This window comes from Eulemur rufifrons, chromosome 7 (genome assembly GCF_041146395.1).
Source record: "Eulemur rufifrons isolate Redbay chromosome 7, OSU_ERuf_1, whole genome shotgun sequence".
In the NCBI taxonomy this organism is placed as follows: Eukaryota; Metazoa; Chordata; class Mammalia; order Primates; family Lemuridae; genus Eulemur; species Eulemur rufifrons.
In genome coordinates, this window is record NC_090989.1 from 188,591,390 (window position 1) to 188,618,731 (window position 27,342).

General features: G+C 47.5%; 1 protein-coding gene across 1 annotated transcript in view; it reads left to right on the forward strand.

Moving 5' to 3' along the window:
* IRAK2 (interleukin 1 receptor associated kinase 2) overlaps window positions 1–27,342 on the forward strand; it is a 65,228-nt gene that overhangs the window by 25,579 nt on the left and 12,307 nt on the right. Inside the window, exons 3-10 of the mRNA XM_069476133.1 lie at window positions 5,606–5,752; window positions 11,147–11,253; window positions 13,160–13,354; window positions 13,436–13,500; window positions 16,257–16,371; window positions 18,668–18,777; window positions 20,626–20,821; window positions 23,554–23,616. Of these exons, the coding sequence (XP_069332234.1) occupies window positions 5,606–5,752; window positions 11,147–11,253; window positions 13,160–13,354; window positions 13,436–13,500; window positions 16,257–16,371; window positions 18,668–18,777; window positions 20,626–20,821; window positions 23,554–23,616 (998 nt within the window). The remainder of the gene's footprint in view (window positions 1–5,605; window positions 5,753–11,146; window positions 11,254–13,159; window positions 13,355–13,435; window positions 13,501–16,256; window positions 16,372–18,667; window positions 18,778–20,625; window positions 20,822–23,553; window positions 23,617–27,342) is intronic.

Here is a 27,342-nt window from a genome sequence, read left to right on the forward strand (position 1 = left end):
TCTAAGTGAAGTATCACAAGAATGGAAAAACAGCACCACAGGTACTCACCATCAAATTGTTACTAATTGGCCGGGCGAGGCGGCTCACACCTGTAATCCTAGCACTCTGGGAGGCTGAGGTGGGAGGATCACTTGAGGTAGAGTTCGAGACCAGCCTGAGTAAAAGTGAGACCCCCCATCTCTACATAAAAAAAAATTAAAAAAAAATTTTTTTCGGGGGGGAATGAACATTCTGGAAAAAATTTAAATTTTAATATTACAATTTTTTTTTTTTTTTTTTTTTTTGAGACAGAGTCTTGCTCTGTTGCCCGGGCTAGAGTGCCGTGGCATCAGCCTAGTTCACAGCAACCTCAAACTCCTGGGCTTAAGCAATCCTCCTGCCTTAGCCTCCCGGGTAACTGGGACTACAGGCATGCGCCACCATGCCTGACTAATTTTTTTCTATATGTATTTTAGTTGGCTGGATAATTTCTTTCTATTTTTAGTAGAGACGGGGTCTCGCTCTTGCTCAGGCTGGTCTCGAACTCCTGACCTCGAGCGATCCACCCGCCTCGGCCTCCCAGGGTGCTAGGATTACAGGCGTGAGCCACCGCGCCTGGCCAATATTACAATATTTTTAAATAAAAAATTTAAAAAATAAATTGGTACTAATTGATCAACACTGGTGTGCACATATGGAAGTAACCTTCGGGTGTTGGGCAGGTGGGAGGGGGAGGAGGGGATGGGTAAAGTCACACCTAGCGGGTGGGGTGGGTGCTGTCTGGGGGATGGGCACACTTGTAGCTCGGACTTGGGTGGTGCAAAGGCAATATATATACAAACCGAAGCGTTTGTACCCCTGTAATATTCTGAAATGAAAATTAAAAAAAAATTTAATTCCAGGGTGTGGCGGGGGTGGGGAGGAGTGTTGTCCTGTGTGTGTATCAGTGATAAGAAGACTATGACCGGATGGCGCCTTGGCCTTGACAGGCAGGAAGCTCAGTGTGGTTTAAAGCTCGTCATAACCCTTTCTTGTGAGCATTTTGGCCTCCGTTGCCTCATCCTGCCTTTGGTGTTTTTTTTTGCTTCACCAGCATTCTGGTGTGACAGGCTGAAAGAGCGGGTCTTGTATCTACCCAGCTATCAGACATCAGGTTTCCAGGGGATGAGGACAGAGAAGCCACATTTCCTCCATCTTCCAGCTTTGACGGCAGGAAAAGGCAAGCAAAGGCTGCCTGCACGCTGCACGCAGGCCACATGTCTGCTGCTCCAGAGCAGAAATGAAGACATATTAATAAGTGTTTATCACATTACGGTTTGTATTTGCTTTTATGTGGTTTCTTTTTTTTTCTTTTTTTTTTTGAGACAGAGTCTCACTCGGTTGCCCAGGCTAGAGTGCCATGGCATCAGCCTAGCTCACAGCAACCTCAAACTCCTGGGCTCAAGCGATCCTCCTGCCTCAGCCTCTCGAGTAGCTGGCATGTGCCACCATGCCCGGCTAATTTTTTCTATATATTTTTAGTTATCCAGATAATTTCTTTCTATTTTTTAGTAGAGACGGGGATCTCGCTCTTGCTCAGGCTGGTCTCGAACTCCTGAGCTCAAACGATCCGCCCACCTCGGCCTCCCAGAGTGCTAGGATTCCAGGCGTGAGCCACCAACATGCCCGGCCTGTATTTGTTTATACACAGTATTTGTTTAGGCATCTAGAAACCCAAAGCACTCTGAGAGGGGGCTTTCACAGGAAACTGAAACTTCTTGTCAGGGCAGGCTCTGTCAGCTGACATCTATGGCTGGGTGTGACGAGGTCCTCCTGTGTGGGAGGGTGTCAGCCCCAGATGTGCTGACTGACGGGTTCATTTGCAGGCTGTGGCCCTGCCCACGGCGTCCCCTCCCCCTGTGTGTTTCCCCACCCCTACATGCTTCCACGTGCCCTGCAGTGCTAGGTGGGGGCCACCGCGTGTCCTTGTGGAGAGCGCAAGAAAGAGAAAGAGGAAAGTTGGACTCTTCTTAGTATGAAAATATAATGACGCTTTTTCTCTTCCCTATGGGTGGAGCCCACAGAGGCCAGCCACAGATGGGCTGGTGGCCTCGACGTTCCACCGCCGTGTGTCTTGACAGAGAGGCAGCGGGGTGGCCCTTCCTTCTCGGGACACAGGCAGAGTTTCCCCTTCCGTGCACACCCTGGGAGTGGGCAGCTCTGTGCCGGATCTGTGTTTGTGTCAGCATTCGCCACGGCAATTGCTCGTCATTTGTACAAGGGACTGTTTGTTTTCCTCCTGGGCCTGTGGAAGGCAGTGGTTTTGTGAATCCTGCCGGCAAGGCCGCTGTTGAGGAGAAACCGGTGTCTAGGCTCTGAGTTTCAGCCAGAAAGAGCTCGTCCTGATGGGAGTTGGGGCAGGGGCGGCGTGGTCCATGGAACGCGCTTCTGAAGGGCCCCAGACCCCGGCGGCGGCGGGAGAGGGGAAGCGTGTGTTCTCTGGGCTGCGCCACAGCCCCGGCCGCCGCCTGGGCTCTGGTTCCCACCTCCCTGCCTCTGTGCCACTTTCGCCCTCGGCAGGTCTCACCTCCCCGCGTCTCAGTTTCCTTACTTAGGATGTGAGGGGTCGGCCGGGCGCGGTGACTGATGCCTGGAATCCTAGCACTCTGGGAGGCCGAGGCGGGTGGACTGTTTGAGCTCAGCAGTTCGAGACCAGCCTGAGCAAGAGCGAGACCCCGTCTCTACTAAAAAAAATAAAAATAAATTAGCTGGACAACTAAAAATATATATAGAAAAAAATAGCCGGGCATGGTGGCGCATACCTGTAGTCCCAGCTACTCGGGAGGCTGAGGCAGGAGGATCGCTGGAGCCCAGGAGTTTGAGGTTGCTGTGAGCTAGGCTGATGCCACGGCACTCTAGCCTGGGCAACAGAGTGAGACTCTGTCAAAAAAAAAAAAAAAACCAAAAAAAAAAAAAAAAACCCAAACAGATGTGCAGGGTCGTGGGGAGGATATGTGCAGTGAAAAATATCGAGGACACGTCTTGGACAGTTTGGTAAAAAATAGAAGTGAGTGGGCTCCGACTCCAGGGAAGGGCTGATTCAGGCTCTGTCTGCAGCTGATCCGGGCCAGGCGGGTCCCCAGGGCAGACGCTGCTCCCTCCAGTTTGCGAGGCTCAGTTCTAGTCACTGTTTTAGCTAGCTTGCTTACTGATTTTTTTTTTTAAAGAAATATACTTTACTTTGCAAATAATGCATAATCGTTGTTGAAAAATTCTCCAATATGAATAAACCAAAGGGAAAAAAACTCCACAATATAAACTCACTGATATCCCTCTCTCTCTGCCCCTATAATCACTGTAAACATTGTATGTGCTTCAGGCTCTTTTTCTCTTCATATATAGATTTCTCCTTTGTTTTACATGCATTTTACCAAAAAGTGGTAATATATGATATATGTTCTTTTGTTGCCTACCATTTTCATTCAACAGTGTGGTGTTAGCACCTTTCCATGTCAATGGATATATCTGTATATCCTTTTAGTTACTATTAAAGTGAAAAAACCCCAAGTTAAAAATTTTTTAACTGATTAAGAATTGTGTTACATGAAAACTAAAAACTTCCATCCTACTCTTCTTACACTCAATAGGTGGGCTGTTTGAGAGAGAACCAATGTTTTAAAAATATAATAACAATCACAATAATAAAGGTCCTGTTGTTTTTTTTTTTTTTTTAAATTAACCCCAAACTTAGCGCCTGTATTTTGAGCCAAGCCATTCATGTGCTCTGTCTCTATTAGTCCTCATAAAAGTTGTCCAAAGTAAACTCAGCCAGGGAGTGACGAAGCTGGTTTCCTTTCCAGAGTCTGAACTCTAAACAGCTAAGCTCTGCTGCTTGTGTAAGATAGGTTTATTTAATGACTAATATGTCAGTGACAGTACAGAAAACACAAGGAAAAAGCCACCTATAATCTTCCCCGTTTAGCCTTATTATTATTCTTGTGCTTTCCCAAGGTCTCCCCCCACCCTGGGGAAATCGGAGTGATCACCCCTTTGTTCCTGCTCGTGCAGGGACTGAGCCATTGGCCCCTGGTGCGAACCCAGGGCCTGGGGCGGTGTTCAAGTAGTTCTGCCCTAGCTGGAAGGCAGGATGGTGAAACCGGCCCCAGGTTTGACTCTTCTGGCTGTTTGACTTGGGACAAGTCATTTCACCTATTTGAGGCTCAATATGCTAAAAAATAAAATGTAGATAATTCTATCAACACGTTGTTGTGAAAATTAAATAAATCTGTGTGGGCCATGCAAATTTAGGTCTTACTATTTTTGTTGTAGTCCCAAAGGTTGGGTTTGAAAAGCTAGGTGCCACGGTAACAATTGGTTTTGTTCACAATTTAACCAGTTGGAGTAAATGCTGCTGGAGACGTGTCTTCCCAGCCCCTCCTGGGGCTCGGTGTGAGATTAAGCAAGTCGGCAGCCTTCCCTGGGACGTCAGTGCCCCGTGTTTGTGGTTCTCAAACATGGGCGCACCCCAAATCACCAGAGAGCAAGGGGCCTTGAATGCAGAGCTGTAGAATTTGGGCTTTCTCTGGGAGGCAATGGGGAGACAGGAGGATTTAGGCTAAGGAGTGTGGATGTTGTCTAGGCAGTGGGGAGCCCAAAGAGGCTTTAAACAGAGAAGTGATGACGCCAGATCTTATTTTGAGTAAGATGCAGGCTGAGGAGGGACTTGTCGGCAGGAGGCAGCGGCCAGCTGGCGGGGATAATCAGGGCATGGTAGAGGTAGGGGAGGAAGAGGTTTCACAGAGAGCAGCTCTGAGGAGGTGGCCGGAAGCCCACGTAGACACACCCTCGCAGCACCTTTGGGGCTCCCCAAGTCAGTGGAAAGAGGAAATGATTATTCGCAAGAAGGCAGGTGATTTCTTTAACCAGTCCTGCCTGCCTCTGGCTGTGGGATCTTGGACAAGTGACTTAACTTGCTCAGGCCTCAGTTTGCTCATCTCTTGACAGGGAAGAAATGCAAAGACGTTGTGAGGATTTAGCATATGCAAAGCTGGGCCTGGACCTGGCACATTTGGTCTTCAGGATGTAGCTGCTGTTTTTATGGTTCGCATCTGTATGATGGGGAAGGAGGACGCGTGTGTTTCTGCAGCTTGTGGAAGCGAAGCTGTAGGACAGCCAGAACTTTTATATCTAGGGGCTGAGTAGGGACTTAGAGGGATAGATGTCTTCAACTTGCTCACATGTTCAGGGAGAGGTATCGTCTCCAAAGCCCTTTCACATCTGTATTCCACATTTCCCCCTTCACAACAGCCCTGGGAGGGAGGTAAGCAGATATTGTTATTATTGTAGGTGAGGAAACGGAGGCTCAGAGGAGGAAAGTGGCGTGTCTAAGGTTATACAGCTAGAAAGGTCGGAAGCCAGATTGTGTGACTCAGAATGTCAGAGCTGGGCCATCACAGGGGATTGTTGTGTCCATTTTACAGATGTGGAGGTCAAGGCCCAGGGAGAGAAAATCCACCATCACCAGCACAGTATGAATTTGTGGCAGAGTCAGGATTAGAACCCAGGTCTCTCACTTCCAGGCCCAGCCTCTTGGTGGCTACCCCACGTCATGGAATACTAATCATTTTCTTTCCACCTTGTTTTCAGGGAAATCGGTTCCTAAAATCGGGTCTCCCACTCCAGGCTTCCCAGATGCTGTGAAGCCAGGAAGGCCTTTGGCAGCTCCCCTGAGAAACACCAAGAATGTGCAGGAGGAAGAGCAGCCCGTGAGGCCAGTCGCTCTTCCGGGCCCAGGTATTTTGAACTTAATTTAATTTTTCTACTTAAAGCAAATTTATTTAAGGAAATGAAGATTTATCTATAAGGATATTCAGCTCAGCATATAAGCAAAAAATTGGAAACCACATAGGAGATGGTAAAATTAATGACACGACGTAGATGTGCATCTGTACGTGGAAACATGCTCACAAGGTAGTGAGCTGGAAAAGCGGAGAAAGCCAGGAAACAAAAGAATATATGCCATCTAGTACCGTTTTTGTCAAAAGAAAACAACTCAGTTATTGAGCGCTTTCTAGGTGTCAGGCACTATTCCAAGTACTGTACTTCAAGTACTGTACTATTTAACCTTCGGCTACCTGCATGAGTTAGGTATTGTTATTATGCCCATTTTACAGATGAGAAAACTGAAGCACAGAGGGGATAAACGACCTGGCCACGGTCATATGCTGCTGGGCCCCTGTGTTTCACCTGTGGTCTCCCAAGCCCCCAGCACAGGCTGGCCTTGCGTGTGGGCCCAGGCCAGGTGCCTGCCCATCTCCCTGTCTGCTCTCCACAGCCCCGGCCCTCGCAGCCAAGCAACGGGAGTCAAGGGTGCCACCTGCCCTATCGCTTTCCTCGCCTGTCAGTCACAGCTCTGCTGCTTTGTCCTCAGGCACCGGAAGCCCAGAGAGAGAGGGATTTGTTTAAGGCCACGCGAGTAGGAAGTGGCACCTGAGCTGTGTGATTTGTGCACTGCACTGACTGCTCTCCCAAAGCCTTTCAGACCACTTCAGGTCTGTCTCCATCCCCTTGTGCCCAGGCGAGGGCTTGGGGCCAGCTTGCCAGGTGACAGAAGGACTCAGCCAGGGGCTAACTTCCCCAGGGGAGCTGCTCCTCAGGCCTATCTCTGTCCTCACCACACGGCCCCCGAGCCAAGCCTCCCGAGTGCTGAGCTGAAGATCCCAAGTCCACGTGATTCAGGTCTCTGGTGCCAGTCCTGGAGCCAGAGCCAGCGCTGCCGAGAGGAGAGTGTGCCGTGGGCTTTTGCGTTAGACAGGCCTGCATCGAAATCCTAGCTCTGGTGCTTTCTAGCACAGTTAGCCTCACTGTGCCGCAGTTTCTTCAGTTCATGAAATGAGGATGATAACAGCATTTCGTCCCGTCCTGGTAAGGAATCATACGCCTCCGTGTGGCTACCATGGAAGTGCTCATCAAACGTTAGCTGAGGAGAGGAACATTCCAGACACCCCAGAGAGGTGGAATCTGGAAAGGTAACCTCAGGCCAAGGAGTCTGGATTATTTCCCATAGCTAAAGATAAAAAAAAAAAAGGTGCAGACTTTTGATCAGCAATTAAAGATATGGGGAAATGGTCCTAAAGCAAATGTGATACTGGTTGATGGCCAGGGGGAAAAATGATAATAAACTAAGGAAATTCTAGGGGAGCGTTGGTCAGCGTGGAGAAAGTAACAGGCGTGGCAGTTTCCTCTGATGTTCCTCAACTAGGTCACTGTAAAAACCAGTGTCACGTGTCTCTGTCAGCCTTTGCACTGTTTACTGTCTCGAATGGGCCTTGGGAGTGGCTGTGCCTAAGCACGTGGAGGTGATGACCACAGTCTGCAGACAGAGACAAGAGTCTGTTTTTGCCCGAACTGCACATAAGGAATAATCGTTTATTTCATCAAACCACCCAAAACCCACCTTCTCTTGGGAAAACCCCCAGGTTCCCTTGGGCCCCAAAGTTCAAATTGATCGATTATCTTGAAGGATTTTTGTGGGCGTGGAGGACGCAGAGCCCACACCTTGACCCCTGGGACGTCCTGACCCCTCCTGCAGTAGGCGGGCAGGAAGTGGGAAGAGACGTGGAGGGGAAGAAGGTGAGCAGAGGAGCCATGGGCAGATTCGCACAGCTGGAATTCGGACGGCACTAAGTGGGCTTTGAGTGGCTGAAACAACCGTGGCGAAGCCTTAGCTGTCGGAGAGGCGGCTGGGCTGTCGATCAGCATCTGTTTTTATCCTTATTCTGCACGCGGTTTTACCGCCTGGGTGGAGTAGTGAGCGCTCCACGTGTGCCAGGGCCTGATGCTTGTGCTTCATAAACATCAGCTCTTTCAGTCTGGACAAGAACTGTGCAAAGAACAGACTATTATTTCTCTTTTTATGTTTGAGAAAGCTCAAAGAAATGAAGCACAGCTCACCCGAGGCCACATCTTCAGTAATGACGGAGCCAGGACTCAGCCGAGTTCTGCTACCACTAAAGGAGAGGGGGAAGCTGTGGGGCCGACCCACTGCCGGCAATGGGGCAGGATACAGAAACCCCCTCATCCGTGCGCTGGCTGCAGTGACACAACCCCGCAGGGCGAGATTCGGTGCATTCTGCTTAGGAAAGCAGACATTCTAGAAAGGTTTCCATAGGAAATAGGAGTTTTTCAGTAAAGTTCTGGCACACAAAGGGTTAACTCAGTGTTTTGGAAAATAAGATCTATGTAGAAGCCTCATGTATCCATCGAGTATTGACACATGGCCGTCTTGCTTCATCTGCTATCCTGACCCATTTCCCTCCCTCCTTTAGGTGATGATTTTACAACATTTTCATATAGAAAATTTCAAAGACACCAAAGCAAAGGGCATAATGACCCTCTGTGTCCCCATCAGCTAGCTTCAGTGATGATTAACTCAAGGCCAACTTCTGATTACTTTGCACTAAATCCCTGGGGGATGTTTGTATCCTTGATGGCAGGAGAATTCCGTCTTGTTCTCTTCTGCCTGCCCTGGGGCATACAGTAGGGGTCTTTAAAGATTGTCATTCTGAGCTTCTCCCACCAAAGATGCCACCCCTGCGCATGAAGAGCCGGTTGGATTAGATCATGGAGGAGGCGAGGGAAGGCTGAGAAGAGATGGGGAGGAAGGGCTAGCGGTTCCTGTCTGATTTGCCATCCTTAGGTATCAGCCCAAATCCCATGCCCTTTTTCCCCAAACCACCAGGATAAATAGACTCAGCCACTCCCCCAACTAGTAGCCCTTCTGTGTCTCAGGAGCAGATGTCAGTGATCCCCCCAGACCCAGAGGCCTAGTGCAGCCTCCTGTGCAAACCCCAGGCATTAAGTCAGACCAGAAAATCATGGCTTGTGTGAGGCCAGCTCTGACCTTGCAGTCACTGGGCAAAGGGACCCTGTGTGCAGCAAGAGCCCTGCCCTGTGGCCAGGCATGGGGGCAGGTAGCACAGAGTGGGCAGAACTCGGGAAAACAGCAGGGTGGAATTCAAGTTGGCCTGGAGCAGGGGATCCCAGGGTTTGGGGCCTGAACCCCCAGTGGTGCATGGAACCTGGGTATTAAGAGAAGTATAGACCACGTGCACAAAAACCAGAGGCTTCGTGGATATTGCTGTTTAACACAAGGCTAAATACGTAACATGTGAATTGAAGTTGACTGAAAGAAAGCCATCAGTTAACTCAAAGTGACACGGCACAGAGACGTGGCCGACAACTTGGATATGGGATGTACGTGAGCTCAGTTTTGGGGACTCAGGCCAAGGGTACTGAGCTGAGACCAGGACAAGGCAGGGCAAGGGCAGAGGTGGCCGTTGTGGAGCAGCTTTCTGCAGGACAGGAGCCCTGCACCTGCCAGCTGAGGCCTGCATTAGTCCAGGTCCCCTGAGAAGCAGACACCTGTCTTTAATAAGACAGGATTTCATTAGGACAAATACTGAGAGAAAATGGGGAGGGAGCCAGGCAAGGCTAGGAGAGCCTTCAGACCACGATGCACACCTGACCCCAGCGAGGTTGGGTGGGAGCATCCTGCCTGCCTGCAGCGAGGGCAAGCTCCCCAGGGTGTCGGCCATCAGAGTCCTGTGTCTCCCCAGAGCTGGCTTGCCTCGGTATCCCCTCTGCACGCAATGCCTGGGGGAGCAGCCGGGAAGTGTGGCCTGGATGCAGATGCAGGCATGGGTCAGAGCCACAGCAGCTGGGGGTCCTCAGCTCGCATCCGCGTGGCTGCCAAGACTCAAGAAGCAGCAGGGTAACATCCGGGAGAGGAGGCTTAGGACAGCCCTCCACCTGCCTCAGGCCTGCTGTCAGGCAGGTTTTGTTTTACCAGCTACCTGCCTGGGTTAATAGTTTAGCAAGGCTGATTCTACTTTGGCCATGGTGTGGTTTCCAGTTTCCTGAATTGATGTCTTATGGTCAAAGTTCCAGATTAATCTCTCCTTTCCTGATGTTGTAAGTCAGAAATACCTGAAGCAGGTAGATTTTTCCAGTAGCCCTGGGGTCAAGGCCAGGTCCCCAATTACTTAAAAGCCATCCCTGCCATGGGGCCCCCTGGGTATTTCCAGATGATAACTCTGATGCTTCTGGCCTCTGGCCAAACCCTGCTTCCCTGTGGACCAGTCACCATGGTCCATGTCACCCCAGCCTGCACCTCCTTTCATTCAGCAGACCTCAGATTGCCTAGTTGTCTTCAGATTAATCTTCATGTGGTGCCTGGTGAAGAAATTTCACCCTCTTCAACCTAACATTTACCTGACCCTAAACTACTCTTCAAGCTGCCTCTCTCGTGAATCTTCAATTATTAAGGAATTAAGAACAGGGGTTCTGGGGCCACTGGCTGTGTGCCTTTGGAAAAGCTACTTAACCTCTCTGTGCCTAATTTCACCATCTGTAAAGAGGAAATGATAATGGTCTAATGGGAGCTTATCTCCTAGGATTGTTGTGAGCATTAGATGATTCAGAACACTGCCTGGCATGATGTGTCTGTCTGCTGATTAAACGTGCCTAGATATTTACTTACTGCACCCCTGGGCCCCTCCCCTGCCCAACGTCTGCACAGACTCATTCCACTGGTTCGATCCCTCCTATCCCATATGTGCTTGTTGAACATGTTTCCCCATCTTTCAAGCCCGGGTCGAATGCTACTTCCTTTGTGAATCCTCCTTGTCTCCCAACCTGCTATGGCCTCTCCTGCCTCTGACCTTGCTTTCCCATGGACTGTGTCCTTGGAGGATGGTTATTGTCATCCCTGCCACAACGGAGGTTTCTGGAAGGCAGGCCCAGTAGCTAGTTGACCTCTGTGTCCTCCACTGCTCTGAGTGGGAGGTGGGAAAGAGCAGGGGTCAGAAGTCACACTGATTCCATTTGAATTCCTGCTCTGCCACTTCCTGGCTGTGTGCTCCTGGGCAGTGACTCTACCTCCAGTGCCTCTGTGTCTCCACCTGTCAAATGGGATGGTAAATAGGACCGTAGGGTTGTCCCAAGGCTTAAGTGAGGTCACAGGGCTTACCTCAGCAGTGTGTTGGCCAGTGCGTGGTGGGTGTCGGGAAGTGGCAGCAATATGTGTTTGGGGGTGAATGAGAGAGTGGCATCGTCTGGGGACTAGACGAGGAGCCCCTCGCCCTCCTCCCCCAGGCCACATCCTGACCCACAGTCCCTCCCTTCCAGGGTCTGCTCCAGCCAGAGCCCACCAGCAGGCCTTTCTGCTGCCTCCTTCTGAAGAAGATGCTCCTCATTCCTTAAAAACCGACCTCCCCGCTTCATTGGACTCAAAGGTAATCCACCCCTCTGCTTCCGTCCCCAAGCCATATCCCCAGCTTGTGGCTCCCTCTCAAAAATGCAATTTCTTTATTCCTTGAGACCAGTGGAGGGATGGGGAGGGGAAAGGAGACCCATCAAACTACTCCCAGCTGCCAAGATGGTAAATGTAGGCGGTCAGCAAAACTGGTGGGGGCGGGGGAGTGCGCTTTGGTGAATGAGCTTTTCCATTATTTGTTTTATTAATGAGAGCTGAGCTGATGACTGGCAGCCCCCAAGCCCAAATATATTGGTTAAAGTAGCCATTGGCTCACAACCTCCCTCCCCCCAACCCTTTTTCAACCCAGTTATGCTGGGTTGAATAACTCAGTCTGAGTTATCCTGAATGTTGAATGTCTGGGGTCCAGGGATGCATTATGCCTTTCATGGGTTTTAGGCACTTTTGCCTTCATGGGCCCTTCCTTTATTTTAAAAAAAACCCAAAATTATATCTTATGAGTGCATTGATATGACGATGAATATAATCCAAGGTAGATTAAAAATGAGAACATTATTTATTTTCTTCTGATTTTTAAAGAAGTTAAAATGTTTTTGTAGCCCCTAAGGTGTTGTGAGCCCAAGACACTTTGCATCTGGTGTCTGGGGAGAAGCCAGCTTTGCGTGGATCTGGTTAAGGAAGGAGATTCTCTCTTGAGCAGAGTTTTTTTGTTTTTAGTAATTAATCATTTTCCAAGATGATTTAATAACTTGGGAGAATGATCATGGTATAAGTTAAGTGAAAATACCAGAAATCAAAACTGTGTGCAGCACGTTCCCAATTTTGTTAAATAAATCCTAACATATTAATATCTAATTGGCAGGAGATATACAACTTTAATAGCAATTGAGTGGATAATGGGATTATGGATAATTCCCACCCCTCCCCCAGTTTTCTAAAACTGTTAATATAAGCATATACAATTTTTTAAAAATTAAATTCATGGACACTTGTTTTTTTTTTTTTTTTTTTTTTTTTTTTTTTGAGACAGAGTCTCACTCTGTTGCCCGGGCTAGAGTGAGTGCCGTGGCGTCAGTCTAGCTCACAGCAACCTCAAACTCCTGGGCTTAAGCGATCCTACTGCCTCAGCCTCCCGAGTAGCTGGGACTACAGGCACGCACCACCATGCCCGGCTAATTTTTTGTATATATATATTTTAGTTGTCCATATAATTTCTTTCTATTTTTAGTAGAGATGGGGTCTCACTCTTGCTCAGGCTGGTCTCGAACTCCTGACCTCGAGCGATCCACCCGCCTCGGCCTCCCAGAGTGCTAGGATTACAGGCGTGAGCCACCACGCCCGGCCGACACTTGTTTTTAAAAAGGGAAGTTATTAAAAAGGGAAGCACAGCTTCGTTTTATAATGGTTTATCTACACATGCAGTCTCGGAAGCTCTGTTTACAGACTGATGTTTGGCTGTATGAAGCTGTATCCTGTGTCCCAGGGCTCTGAGGCCCAGCATATATGCTGTGTGTCGGACTGACAGCACCGAGCCCGGCCCAGTGACCAGCGGGGTGACCTCACTTCAGCTCTTTTATCCTCTCTGTGCTTACCTCTGTGATGTGAAGAAAAGGAAACATCAACCCTGTGCCAGGAATACTCACATCTTATTTAATCTTCAAAATTACCCTCCAGGGTACTATTTTATCTTTGTTTTTGCTGATGACGAAATTGAGGCTCAGAGAGGTTAAGTAACTCACCCAAGGTCACAGAGCAAGTTAGGGGCAGAGTTGGGATTTGAGCTTGGGCCTGTCTGTGTTTTTTTTATAGCTCCCCACTGGATACGATGATCTCCACCCCTTGAGCTTTGGTGTTCCGAGATCCTCTGAGATCGCAGGGAGAAGGTGCTTCCGTACTCATCCCATCTCTTCTCTCTGAATTCTCAGGATTGCAGCACCTCCATTCCTGAGCAGGAAGAGCTTGTGAGCTTGGCTGGAGACAGCCTTTTCTGGAGTGAGGCGGACGTGGTTCAGGCAACTGATGACTTCAGTCAAAACCACAAAATAAGCGAGGGGACCTTTGCTGATGTCTACAGAGGGCAAAGGCACGGGACGCCATTCATCTTCAAGAAGCTCAGAGAGGCAAGCACTTCTGGTTTCTAGTGAGGGGTGGAGCTGCCTGGGTGAGGCTCGATCTTCATGTTCCAATGTCTTCCTCCACAGACAGCCTGCTCAAGTCCAGGATCAATTCAAAGATTCTTCCAGGCAGAGGTACAAGTTTGTCGTAGGTAAGCCTCCCTTCTGGAAAATACTTTGTTTAATACTAATAGTAATGACACATCCCCCCTTACATAGGGCTTCCTGTGTGCAGGCATGTTTTAAGCACTCTATTATATATAAACTCACTTAATCCTCACAAGAACTCTGTAACATAGCTACTATTATCACACTATTTTACAGATGGGTAAATTGAGGCACAGAGAGGTTAAGTGTCTCATCCAAGATCACACAGCTAGTAAGTAGCAGAGCTGGGATTTGGACCTACATGGTCTGGCTCCAGAGTCCATACTTTTTCTATGTAGCAATTATATGTATAGATTAGAATTATAAAGGAATCTTGGCTAACTCCTCCAACTCCTTCCTTCCATGGAAAACATTCCATAGATGTTTCTATCCCATTTTTTCAGGTAGCCAGAGACTTACAATACTGACTCTAAGGGTGAATCCATCTTAAAATCGTGGCATCCCAGCGTAGGGGTGGGCAAATAAGGACCCATGGACTACAGCTGGCCCTGCCTGTGTTTGTACAGTCTGAGAGCTAAGAATGGTTTTTACATGTTTAAATGGTTGAAAGAAAAAATCAAAAGTAGAAGAATACTCTATGATACATGAAAATTATATGAAATTCAAATTTCGGTGTCTGTAATAAAGCTTTATCAGAACACAGCCACGCTCATTCATTTCTGTATTGTGTGTGGCTGCTTTTGTGTTATAGCGCACAGGTGAGTAGTGACAATAGAGACTGTATGACCTACAAAGTCTGACGTATTTACTGCTATTTGTTTATAGAAAAAGCTTGCTGACACATGGTCTAGAGCAATAAAGGCCTCCAAAGTTACCCTCAAATCTGTTCATTTTACAGATGGGGAAACTGAGACCAGAGAAGTGAGCCTCCTAGTCACAGAGCTGGGTGGGGACCTGGAAAGAGAAGGGAAAGACTGTTTGGAGACCTGGGGTCTGTCCTGGCTCTGCCATTATTGACCAATGAACTTTAAAGCCTATTGGGCACCCATCATGTGCTAGACACCACCTGTCGTTTAACCTTGGCAAGTCACTCTGTAGCTTTCCTCCGCCAATACACAGCCTTGGCAAAGGAATGCATGATTTCTGTGAAGTATTTTAAGAAATAAAGAAAATTACAAATAAGAAAATAGAAATTACCTATTTTCCACAGCACCTATAAATAACCACGAGTGCGTTAACATTTTGACATATTTACTTTAATGCTTTCTCTAGGCCGGGCACAGTGGCTCATGCCTATAATCCTAGCACTCTGGGAGGCCGAGGCAGGTGGATCGTTTGAGCTCAGGAGTTCGAGACCAGCCTGAGCAAGAGCGAGATCCCGTCTCTACTAAAAATAGAAAGAAATTATATGGACAACTAAAAATATATATAGAAAAAATTACCCGGGCATGGTGGCACATGCCTGTAGTCCCAGCTGCTCAGGAGGATCGCTTGAGCTCAGGAGTTTGAGGTTGCTGTGAGCTAGGCTGACACCACGGCACTGTAGCCTGCGCAACAGAGTGAGACTCTATCTCAAAAAAAAAAAAAAAAAAAAAACCCAACAACAAAAAGGAGGTGAATCCCTCTTATTAAAAAAAAAAAATGCTTTCTCTATTCATACATGTGTATAAATACACATATGCACATATATATATATACACACACACAGGCACACACACATTTAATCAAAACTGGAAGTATAATTCCCTTTCTATTTGGCATGGTCCCTTCCTAGAGTCAGCAGTCACTCCTTCATTCCTCGATTCGGAAAACATGAGTAGTCAAGCCCTTTCCAAGGGTCTAGGCAGCGCAGACTTGAAGCATGCACAGCCCTCGCCTTGGAGAAGTTTATGGTGCAGTGGGGAGACTGATGTGTAAATGACTCTAAGGCTGTAATAGGATGGCTTGGGGTTGGGGGAATTGGAGGAGGGCAGAGAGATCCGGCAGGAGGCCATTTACAATAGTCCTGGGAGATTGGATCAGAGTCTGGCCAAAGGCAGAAGAGGGGAATGAAGCGGACATGTTGAAAGCTATTTATTGCAGTGAATGGTGTGGGTGGGTGATGGTGCCTTCACTGGGATGGCAAATATAGGTGGAGAAGCAGGTTTGGGGCTTGCGTGTAGGCTGATGTTCACCTGAGCATTGGAATGTAATTAGACACTGAAGTCTGGAGCTTAGGATGGGGCTGGAGAGGAGATCTGGAAGTGTTCCTCATAGCAGCGGGAGGTGCCTGGAGGAACAGCATATCCAACCACATGAGGGGCCCAGCTGGCGGAGAGGAGGAAGGCAAAGGAGGAGGGTCGTTGTGGAAAAGGCCAAGGAAGAGTGGTCAGAGGTGGGAGGAGAATCAGGAGGGAACGGGGACTCAGAACCCAGTGGAAGAGGATTGCAGAGATGGACCCAGTCCTGGAGTCAGATAGACCTGGGATCTAGTGCTGGCTTCACTGTTTGCCAGTTTGTGACCTTGGGCAAATTCCGTAACCTCTAAGCCCCTATTTCCGGAGATGAGGTGTTGAGGTGGCATATGCCTCAGAGCAGTTAAGCAGGATGAAGATCACTAGATCCCAGCTCCTTGTAGGCAGGCAGTTTACATCTTTCTACCCTGGTGCCAGGCTCTTCGGGGTCAGAGCGTGTGGTACCTGGGAGGTTAGTGGTGGCTTTGGGGTGGAGAGGGCAGAAGAAGGTGGGAGATGAGGAAGTATTAATGGATAAGTCTTTGATTATTCTGAGTCCTCACCCCTGCACGGATACCTGATTTCAGATGCTGCCACCAGAACATCTTACCTGTGCTGGGCTTCTGTGCTGGAAGACGGTTTCACAGCTTGATCTACCCCTACATGGCAAATGGTTCTTTACAGGACAGACTCCAGGGTCAGGTAAGAGACTGGGTCATGTGCAGAGAACAGGACCAGGCAGCACCCAGTTAGGAAATCAAGGTTAAGGATTGGGGAATCCAGAGGGGAAAGGGGCCATCCTCTCAGTCCCAGGGACAGCTTCAAGGAAAGAAGCTGGGCCAACATAGATAAGATCTAGCTAAATATCTTCAGGAAAAAAACTATTAAAAAAACTATTTGAGCTGGGCATGGTGCCATGTCCCTGTAATGCCAGCTGCTCAGGATGCTGAGGTGGGAGGATCGCTTGAGTCCAGGAGTGCAAGACCAGCCTGCGTAACATCGTGAACCCTGTCTCAAAAAGAAAAAATTTGACAAGAGGCATTTCACTCAAGTCAAGAGTAAGACAGAGGTATCCTATAGCACTCATTTTGCTCATCACCGTTCTGGAGGTATTAGCCAATGCAGTAAGACAAGAAAAAGAATTAAGAGATAAAGAGTATAGAAAGTAGAGGCAAGTTTTTATTATAAAATGTTCTTCCAATATACACCTATTTGCTGTGGATTTATGGAATTTCTCTGAAAATTTACACAAGAAATTGGTATATTGGCTGCCTCTAGGGTGGAGAACTAGGCAGCTGGGGCACAGGGTGGGAGGGAAACTTTTACTGTATGACCTTTCATACCGTTAGAATATTGTTATCGTGTGACTGTAATGCCTATTAAAAATTACAATTTTTAGCTGGGCATGGTGGCTTACACCTGTGATCCTAGCAATTGCAGAGGTAGAGGTAGGGTGGGGGATGGGGAATCACTTGAGGCCAGGAGTTGGAGACCAGCCTGGGCAACATAGTGAGATCCCATCTCTAGAAAAAAGTTAAAAAATTAGTCGAGCATGGTGGCACATGCCTGTAGTCCCAGGTACTTGGGGGCTGAGGCAGGAGGATCCCTTGAGCCCAGGAGTTTGAGGTTACAGTGAGCTTTGATCATGCCACTACACTCCAGCCTGTGTGACAGAGTGAGACCCTGTTTCTAAAATAAATAAATAAATAAATACATAAAAATGTCAATTTTAATATTTTAAAAAATGAATTTATTTCTTTTTATAGAGACAGGATCTTTCTCTGTCTCCCAGGCTAGAGTGCAGTAGCATCATCATAGCTCACTGCAACCTCAAACTTTGGGCTCAAGTGATTCCCTGGCTCAGCCCCCAAAGTAGCTGGGGCTATAGGTGTGTGCCAACACACTTGGCTAATTTTTAAATTTTTTATAGAGATGGAGTCTCACTGTGTTGCCCAGGCTGGTCTCCAACTCCTGGCCTCAATCCTCTTGCTTTTTGCCTCCCAAAGTGCTAGGATTACAGGTGGAAGCCACTGCACCCAGGCTAAAAATTATAATTTTTAAAACAGACCTTCTGCTTATAAAATCCTCAGAGGGAAAGAATTATTCTATAACAGAATTATTGCTTTCCTTGGCAGGGACCAGACAAAGCAGTTATTCACGGTATGCTAATGGTCACTAGCTTTTCTGAGCTCCCACTGTGCGCATGACACCACAGTGAGGGCTTTACACATGTTGTATCCTTCCAGCCTTGCCACAGCCTCAAGGTACACAGCTGACAAGCGTCAGACCAGGGCTTAAATTGGGTTCACTTGGCCAAATTTCAGGGTTTTTAAGAAGAAATCTATTAGCAGAGGTTGTCTAGGCCAGTTCTTAGAGGATGTGGGACCTAAGACAGGGCTCAAAAAATAGGTGGTGACTTAGCCTGGGAGAGTAAGTCTTACAACACAGTGGCAGTACCTGGGGACAAATTGGAGGCTTTAGCCCATGCTGCAATCCCCATCAGCCCTGTGAAGTTTCCCTAGTACACACAGAATTGGGGTAAGTCTCGTGTGCTTGGGGTACAAACACAAGTTCCCTAGCTCCTCTCCCAACCAGCCCCTCTACGGAGAAATTCCAGAGCAGCCACTGTAATAGTCATGATAAAAATAGCTATTTAATGAGCATCTACTGTGTGGCAGGCACTATTACGTATACTCTCTTGAATCCTTATTAACAACCTTAAAACATAGGAACTGACATTTCCATTTTATACCCCAGGAAATTTATAACCCTGAGATGTTAAATGTCTTTTCCAAAGTCACACAGCTAGTGCATGTCTGAACTGGGAGTTACACCGTGACCTGCCTCATGTCAAAACCCACAGTGTCATGCCAGGAAATCTTGCTGGCTGAGCCTGTTGCAGAGAGCATGAAGGGCAGGAGAGATAGGAGTGCTGGACCCTGCCATCAGGACTTTAAAAAGGCACAGGTGTGACTATTTCTCCTTTTCTTTCTCTTAGGGTGGCTCAGACCCCCTCCCCTGGCCCCAGCGTGTCAGCATCTGCTCGGGGCTGCTTTGTGCCATTGAGCACCTGCATGGCCTGGAGATCATCCACAGCAACGTCAAGAGGTGAGACAGGTGGGCTGGAGCCCCCCGAGGGCTTGGGCTGCGAGGACTGTGCCTCCTCTCTCTGTCTCTCTTCTCGTTTTTCTCTCCCTCCCCTCCACCGCTTGGGTATCTTTTTCTTTGTTACGCCCTCAAAACTCAGTGTTTCTGGGTTGTGCTCTGAGTCTGGTTGCCCTCAGCACGAATTGCCTCCATATCGTCTTTCTGAGATGCTGTTTTCCCAACAAGCCTTCCACACTCTGGTGCATTTCGCTGTCCACTCGGTGGCTGGCCTGGACCCCAGCCTTGAGCCATGTTTGCCACGCCCCTGGGATTTTGAGCTCCTTGTTCTGGGCTTTCTCGGAGACCTGTCCCCTGCTCGTGTATCTGTTGGTGCTTGTGTATCTGCTGGTGTTAGCATCTTGTCAGGGAGGCTTCCTGCAGGGTAGGCAGCATCTCAGCGCCACGCATCCTAGAGTAAGAGGTCCCTGTCTGGGGACTGGCAGCAGGGGGAAAGATTCCAGAAGATAACAGAAAACCTGGTAGAACTGCCCCAGAGCCATAGAACTCATGCTTCCCCAACGTTCTCTCTCCATTTGGCCCGTGGAAGCCCTCTTCCCCTTTTCTCTCCTCTGATTTGTATTTAGTTGCACGGACAATTGTAATAGCAAGAAAGGTAAGAAGTCATTGCTGACCCATCCTCGGACTCATCAATGAGCTTCTGCTTTGTTTCTTTTTCAGTCCCGGCCCACGCAAATCCTCAGCCCTAAGGCAGCACCGTTACCCAATTACCAATTCATGTCCCGTGTTTCCCCCCTTCATTTAAACATGGTAAACATTTCCCCACATTGCATGCATCGTGGGTTCTTTTGTTTCTTGCTTGTTTGTTTTTACCATGAACTCAGTCATGTTTCTTAGTGACTTCTTTGTCTCCCATTAAAGGGATTTGCCCATTATTTACTTAACCACTCCTAATAGTGAATATTGGAATTGGTGTCTGCTCTTTAAAATCCTGTTTGAGGTTAGTTCTACACTGAATATTTTTACACATGTAGCTTGGCTTTTTTTTTTTTTTTGAGACAGAGTCTCACTCTGTTGCTTGGGCTAGAGTGAGTGCCGTGGCGTCAGCCTAGCTCACAGCAACCTCAAACTCCTGGACTTAAGCGATCCTCCTGCCTCAGCCTCCCGAGTAGCTGGGACTACAGGCATACGCCACCATGCCCAGCTAATTTTTTCTATATATATCTTTAGTTGGCCAGATAATTTCTTTCTATTTTTAGTAGAGATGAGGTCTTGCTCTTGCTCAGGCTGGTCTCAAACTCCTGACCTCGAGCGATCCACCCACCTCGGCCTCCCAGAGTGCTAGGATTACAGGCATGAGCCACCGCGCCCGGCCTGGCTTTTTAAAATTTGCTTTGGAGTTCTTTCTCAGAGTTCACTTCCATGTGTTAGACGCCTGGGCCAAAGGATATTTTTATTGCTTTTCTTATTCCCCACGATCCAGGCAGTTTCAGCCACAAAGGATGCTGGCATTTAGGCTTCAGTCAGCCAGGCCAGCATAACCTGTGGGCTTGATCGAGCCGAGGGGGATGAGGGTTGACATCTGCGGTGATCAGGGAGGCTGCACCTCTTTGGCCACATTCCAGGGGCAGGAAGTCTGAATCTTAACTCCACCCCCATTTGCTAGAGAGAGTAGACCCCCGTTTCCCCTGTCAGGGCTGGCTCAGAAACTCGATGTGGAGGGTCTTCAGTGACCCCAACCGGCAGGTGCCGAATTGCCCACTGCTAAGTTGTTTCCCAAAAGGGTCTCCATGCAACCCTCTTACTATCTAGCTCAAAGTGAAAAGGTTCTCTCTGCTTTCTTTTCCACAGCTCCAATGTTTTGTTGGACCAAAATCTCATTCCCAAGCTGGCTCACCCATTGGCTCACCTGTGTCCTGTCAACAAAAAGTCAAAGTACACCATGATGAAGACCCACGTTTTCCAGGCCTCAGCTGCATATCTTCCAGAAGATTTCATCAGGGTGGGGCAGTTGACAAAGCGAGTGGACATCTTCAGCTATGGCATAGTAAGAGCTTCCTGCGGAGACCTGGGCGCGCACTCTCGCGTCCTTCCCACGGCTCTCTGTAAGCGCGGGGTGTGGTGGCCGCACAGAGACGCGTTCTGTCAGAGCGCAGCGGGGCTGGCGCTGTGGCTCACGGGCCAGACCTGGCCCCCTGGCTGTTTTGTGTGGCCTGTGAGCTAAGAATAGATTTTACATTTATGAAGGATAGTATTTAAAAAAAAATGAAAGAATATGTGACAGAGACTAAATATGGCCCATAAAGACTAAAATATTTACTATGTGGCCTGGCCTGTTACAGAAAAAGTTTGCCAGCCCTTTACAGAAAAAGTAAAGCCACTCACGAGTGTCCCTATTCCAGTAGGCCACAAACGTCGTCTCCTGACCGCCCTGATTACCGTGCGGCCGTCCAGTATTCACTCTGGTTGTCCTGGCTTGTTCATCCGCTGTCCGTTCAGCCGCCATCCACCTGCCACCGTCCCTGCCTGTCAGCACCGTGTACCGGGCACTTGGGCTGTGGCTATAACTAAAACACAGACCCTCCTTCAGGAGCTCATGGTCTAAGTGTAGCCATCTCCAAAGTATATTCCTGTAGAACATCGGTTCCTTCGGATCCCTATGTGCCAAATAGGTTTGGGAAATACTGGGTGAAGCAGGTTTCTTTACCATAAGATTAATTGGAGCTTTTCATGAGCCGATAGTGAGCCGTTAATCTGGTAATTGTGAATTCACCAGAGAGGGGTATGCAGTGTTTCCCAAATTCATGTGACCCTGAAAGCTTGTTTTCTCAGAGTATCTGTTCACATCAGTGTTCCAGGGAACTCAATCTGGGAAATCTGGCTGAAAAAAGTGACAGTCTGGTTGGCCTCAGCCAAGTGCAAACAGCAGCAGCTCAGGTCTTGCCCTCTCTCTCTTCGTCTCTAGCCTGGAACTCCGCACTTCCTCTCTCTGACCACAGTCTCCTGTCTGTGCCCTGCTGCCACTAGAGCACTGGCCCTGAGCCACCTTCTGCCCTCAGCCCGAATGCCAGATTCTGCGCTCCTGGGTCTCCCAGCCTGTCCAGCTCTCTTGGTTTCCTTGCCTCCCTCAACCTTACTTTGAGTTGCTCAGTGAAGCTCAGAGGGCGAGCCCAGGCTCCCGCTCCTCTAAGAACCAGCGAACTGAATCCCTAGGCCGCTAGGCACTGTCACCTAGCCCTAGCTGTGTGACTTCCAGCTGTGTGATCTACGGCACTTCACCTCTATCTTGGCCTGGTTGTGTCTTCTGTAAGGTGAGGGTAATGATAATACGGAGGCAATGGGATAAGGTACATGTATACTGCTCAGCACGGTACCCTGCACGAACGGAGACTATTGTCGTTATTGTGGCTACTGTCATTCCTCCCTTCACACCCTTAGTCCAATATCTGTTTACCCTTGACCTTCTAACTCAGCTCTCGGTGTCACAGTTGACTTCCTCATTCATTCATTCGCTCATTCATTGAGTGCCCACTGGCTCCCTCCACCCTTTTTCTCAGCCCTGCCACTGATTTATGGTTATGATTTTGAACTTTGGTTCCTCCTGTGGGGAGCACAGTGCATTTCTCAGGGCCTGGCACAGAGCCTGCCTTGTGGAAGGGGCAGAGGAAATGTTTGTTTATTCATCTGCCCTGGTTCTCTCCCTTCCTGGCAGGGGCAAAAGAGTCCCATGTCAATTGGCGCCCCACCCACTGGCTGCAGGAGCGCCCTCTGCTGCCCCCTCCCGGCCACCGCCAGTCCGTTGTTAACCCCACAGGCCTGGGTGGTCTCAAATTACTGTCGTTTCCTTCCTCCAGGCTTGGAGGGAGTCTTGTCAGCAAATGTTACCCTATTCTGACTTGCTTCAGGAGGGGAAGAGAGCTTTGACACTAAGAGTGGGCCAGTCACTCCTTTAATATTCACAACTGCTAGATCCCCATTGAACAGACGAGGACGCTGAGGCTCAGATTTTAGTTACTTGCTCAAAGATCACCTGAGCATGTAAGGACTAGAGTCAGAATTTGAACCCCAGCCTCTCTGGCTGCAGGACCCTTAACCACCATGCTGTTAACCTCTGCTGAGAATTCCTGTTCAAAACAGGTTTGTCAATTTCTTTCTTTTCTTTTCTTTTTTTTTCTTAGGTTTGTCAATTTCATGGTGGCTTACGGAGGGTACAGGGCTGTGCTCCTTTTGTTAGTGGATGCTTTAATGAATATATAATGTTAACAAAGTCCTACAGAAGAAACATGCTATAGACATTGCCAAGACTTTCTGTGTAGAATAGATACCTACCTGCAGGTGGATTCTTTCTTTCCCTGAGATTGACAGAGCAATGCCTGCTTGCCATTACTGATGTATTTTTAAGTGGAACAATCTTTAAAAAAGATTATGTGTGTATGTATATACTTATATATGTTTTTATATATATAAAAATTATGGCAATACATATACACACACATACACACACACGAGAATTTTTTAATTCCATCCTCCCTGGCTTGATGTCAATTTATTAAAACCTCCCACTGGCAGTTGGGTGTGGCATCTTTAATTGGAGGAAGTGTTTAGTGATATTCCTATGTCCCAGATTTTGGGCAAGTGTCTCTGTTGGCAAATAGCAGAGCTGGGCCTGGAGCTCAGACTTTGCAACTGAGAAGAGGCTTCTCTCTTGGCCAGAATCTCCTCCCTGACCTTGTGCGTGAGTGTCTGGACCAAGCTAACTCCATCTTCTGTTTTCTCCAGGTGCTAGCCGAGGTCCTCACTGGCATCCCTGCGATGGACAAAAGTCGAAGCCCTGTTTACCTGGTATGGAACCAGTCATATCTTCCTGGGTGGTACATTTGGGCCATACAGCTATGTGGATAGGGAGGGCAGGGACCTCAACTCTAGCCATTTTATACATGCTAATGAAGCCTTAGTCCAGCGTTTTATTTGTATCCCTGTAAAGTAGTTTTAACCTCCCATCCCCATCACCCAGCCAACAAATTACTTTTTCATGACAATAGAGTTTAGAATGTTGAGGGAAAACCCATTTCTTTTCTATATATTGGGCAATTTGTTAGGATTTGTCCTCAAATTGATGACAGTTAATTTCAGCCCTTTTAAACAGGTTTCTATAATAAAAACCATAATTTCTATTTTATAGGTCAAATAACTGATATACAGAGTCATTTTAAAAATATAACAACACATGATGACACCACTGCAGTCTAGCTGGGGAGACAGAGTGCGACTTGGTCTCCAAAAAAAGAGAAAGATATTTTATATATCTATTCTCTTTATAAAGCATCTCAAAATCCTCATGATATGGGGTCCTTGTGTTGGTCTGCAGAGGAAGAAAGCAGGCTCTGAGGTTTGCCTGAGATCTCAGAGTTACTAAGTGTCAGAGTGTCAGAGCTGGAGTTCTCAGTCATGTCTCCCTGACTCTGGGTCCTGAGCTCTTGACCACAACACTCTCCTGACTGTTTCTCATGACAGTCCAACCATATGAATTCAGTATTGTCATCTCCGTTTTACAGTTGAGAAAACTGAGGCCAATCTGAAGTGACTTGTCTTATGCCCAAAGTGAGATCGGTGGTAAAACTGGGGTTTGAACCCATTTTCTGCAGAATTCCAAATCCTATGCAAGCTCTAGTCTTCTTCATCAGTTTGAGAGGGGGTACTTTTTCCAATGTTGAGGCCATTGGAATAGCCAGATTTTTTTGTGCCTGGGTCTGAAAAGCATCCCCTGTGCTCTGGGCTAGGGAGCCTGATGTCCTCTCCCTAGACTCAGAAGGCCGTGCCTTGTCCCTTCGCTGAAGTCTGGGCTCTGCCCCTGCTGGGCACCCAACGCCATATGCTTCACCATATACTTTGAAGAGGTCGGGTTGGTTTGGGCAGCTTCAATGTCGGCTGTTTGGGGTGGTTTCTCCTCTCCTGACTGTTTCCTCAGGGAGCATTCCCTAGCAGTCCTCTGGGGCTTCCTGGATGAATGTTATAGAAAAAGGAGGCTTTTGAGGCACTGACATAGAATTTTCTGGAAGGTTTTTTTGTTAATGATTTCTAAAAACATGAAGATTTTTCAAAAAACCTAATTTCTTTCTCTTCCTCTAGACTCAAATATGATCTTTTATCATGTCCTGTTGTGGTATGTGCAGCCTGTTGGGTAATCAATCTTGAGTCAGAGAGGAAAGCTTGCTGACACTTCGTCTTTGTCTGGGGTGGGAGGAAGCAGACCCCTCCCCAGGCTTGGGAAAGGGTTAATTGCCACAGTGTTTCCTGAGGGCATTTGGTGGTTTCCATCAAAATGAAAAATGTTTTTGCCCTCTGATGCAGCAATTTCCTTTGTACAGCAGAGAAACGTGCACACAGTGAGGAAAGACAGGTGAACAAGGATGTTTGGTGTAGCATTATTTATAATAGTAAAGCACTGCAGGCAAATGCAGTATCTGTCAATGGTGAAGTGGTTATAGAAATTACAGTGCAATTATACATACCATGAAGTTATTTATAAATAACTTTATTTATAAATAATGAGGATAAAATACATAATATGATAAATTTTTCCACATGTGTGTGTACATATATATATATATATATATACATACATACATATGAAACCATCACCAAATCAAAATAATGAACCTGCTGGGTGCAGTGGCACATGCCTGTAGTCCCAGCTATTTGGGAGGCTGAGGCGGGAAGATCACTTGAGTCCAGGACTTTAAGGTTACAGTGAGCTATGATCACAGCACTGCACTCCAGCCTGGGCGACAGAGCAAGACCCCATCTTTTAAAATAAATAAATAAATAAGGAACAGGAGCATCTAGATTCACTGTCCCCAGAAATTAGCTCTCTACCCTCCTGCCCCCGTCACCCCTAGGCTTTGGTCTGCTTTCTGTCACCATACAAAAGCTTACATTTTCTGGAATGTCTTAGAAATGAAACCATACCTCTGTGCTCTTGTCTGTCTGTCTTCTTCCACTTAGTTATATGTTCTAAGATTCATCCGTGCTCTTTGTGTGCAGCAGTGGTTCATCTCTGTCGTTGCTGAGTGGTGTTACACTGTGTGGATGTGCTGCAGTTTGTCCGTTCCCCTGCTGATGGGCATTTGGGGTGTTTCCGGTTTTTGACCGTTACAAATAAAGCCGTGTGTGCGTCTCTGTTTGACATATGCTTTCATTTCTGTTGAAATGTGTAACTCCCACTTCTGAGGTGTACAAAATAGCATGAGTCTTGACAAATATATACAGTTGTGTAATCCCCACCACAATCAAGACAGTATTTCTGGCCAGGTATTGTGGCTCACACCTGTAATCCCAGCACTTTGGGAGGCCGAGGAAGGAGGATTGCTTGAGCTCAGGAGTTTGAGACCAGCCTGGGAAACATGTCGAGACCCCATCTCAAGAAAAGAAAAGAAAAGGAAAGGAAAGGAAAGGAAAAGAAAAGAAAAGACAAGACAAGACAAGACGGTCTGTCTTGGTGGCATGTACCTGTAGTCCCAGCCACTGGGGAGGCTGACTGAGGCGGGAAGATTGCTTAAGCCCCAGAGTTTGAGGTTGTAGTGAGCCATGATCACGCCTGGGCAACAGAGTGAGACCCAGTCTCTGAAATACAAAAAAAAAAAGTATTACTGTATAAAAATTGTAACAATAATTCCTATTTAATTAACATTTAAATTCAAGCACTGCATGCTTTGGCTTAGACAACCCAACACAGGGCAGAGATTCCATGCCTGCCCCCTCTAGGATGACTTCTTCAAATACCTTTTTTTCATGGACAATTTCAAACACACACAAAAGTAAACAGAAGAATATAAAGACTCCCCCGATGTCTATCCCATCACTTTTTTACATTGTGCCTTTCTTATTTCTTTTTAAGCACCCCAAAAAACTTGTGTGTGTTTGTATGTATATTTTAAATAAAATTCCAGATATTATATCTTTATTCATAAAATATAGTTATTAATTCCTTCATATCATTTAATACCCATTCCATATTTAGATTTCCCAAATTATATCAAAAGTTGCTTTTATTTATTTATTTTTTTGAGACAGAGTCTCACTCTGTTGCCCAGGCTAGAGTGCTGTGGCATCAGCCTAGCTCACAGCAACCTCAAACTCCTAGGCTCAAGCAATCCTCCTCCCTCAGCCTCCCAAGTAGCTGGGACTACAGCATGCGCCACCATGCTCAGCTAATTTTTTCTATATATTTTTAGTTGTCCAGCTAATTTCTTTATATAGTAGAGATGGGGTCTCGCTCTTGCTCAGGCTGGTCTCGAACTCCTGAGCTCAAACGATCTGCCCACCTCGGCCTCCCAGAATGCTAGGATTATAGGCGTGAGCCACCGTGCCTGGCCCAAAAGTTGCTTTTAAAGGTGGGTTTTTCTCTTTTAGAGACAGGATCTTGTTCTGTTGCCCAGGCTGGTGTGCAGTGGTGTCATCCTAGCTCACTGCAACCTTGAACTCCTGGGCTTAAGCAGTCCTCCTGCCTCAGCCTCCCAAGTAGCTGAGACTACAGGTGTGTGCCACCACACCTGGCTAGTTTTTAGA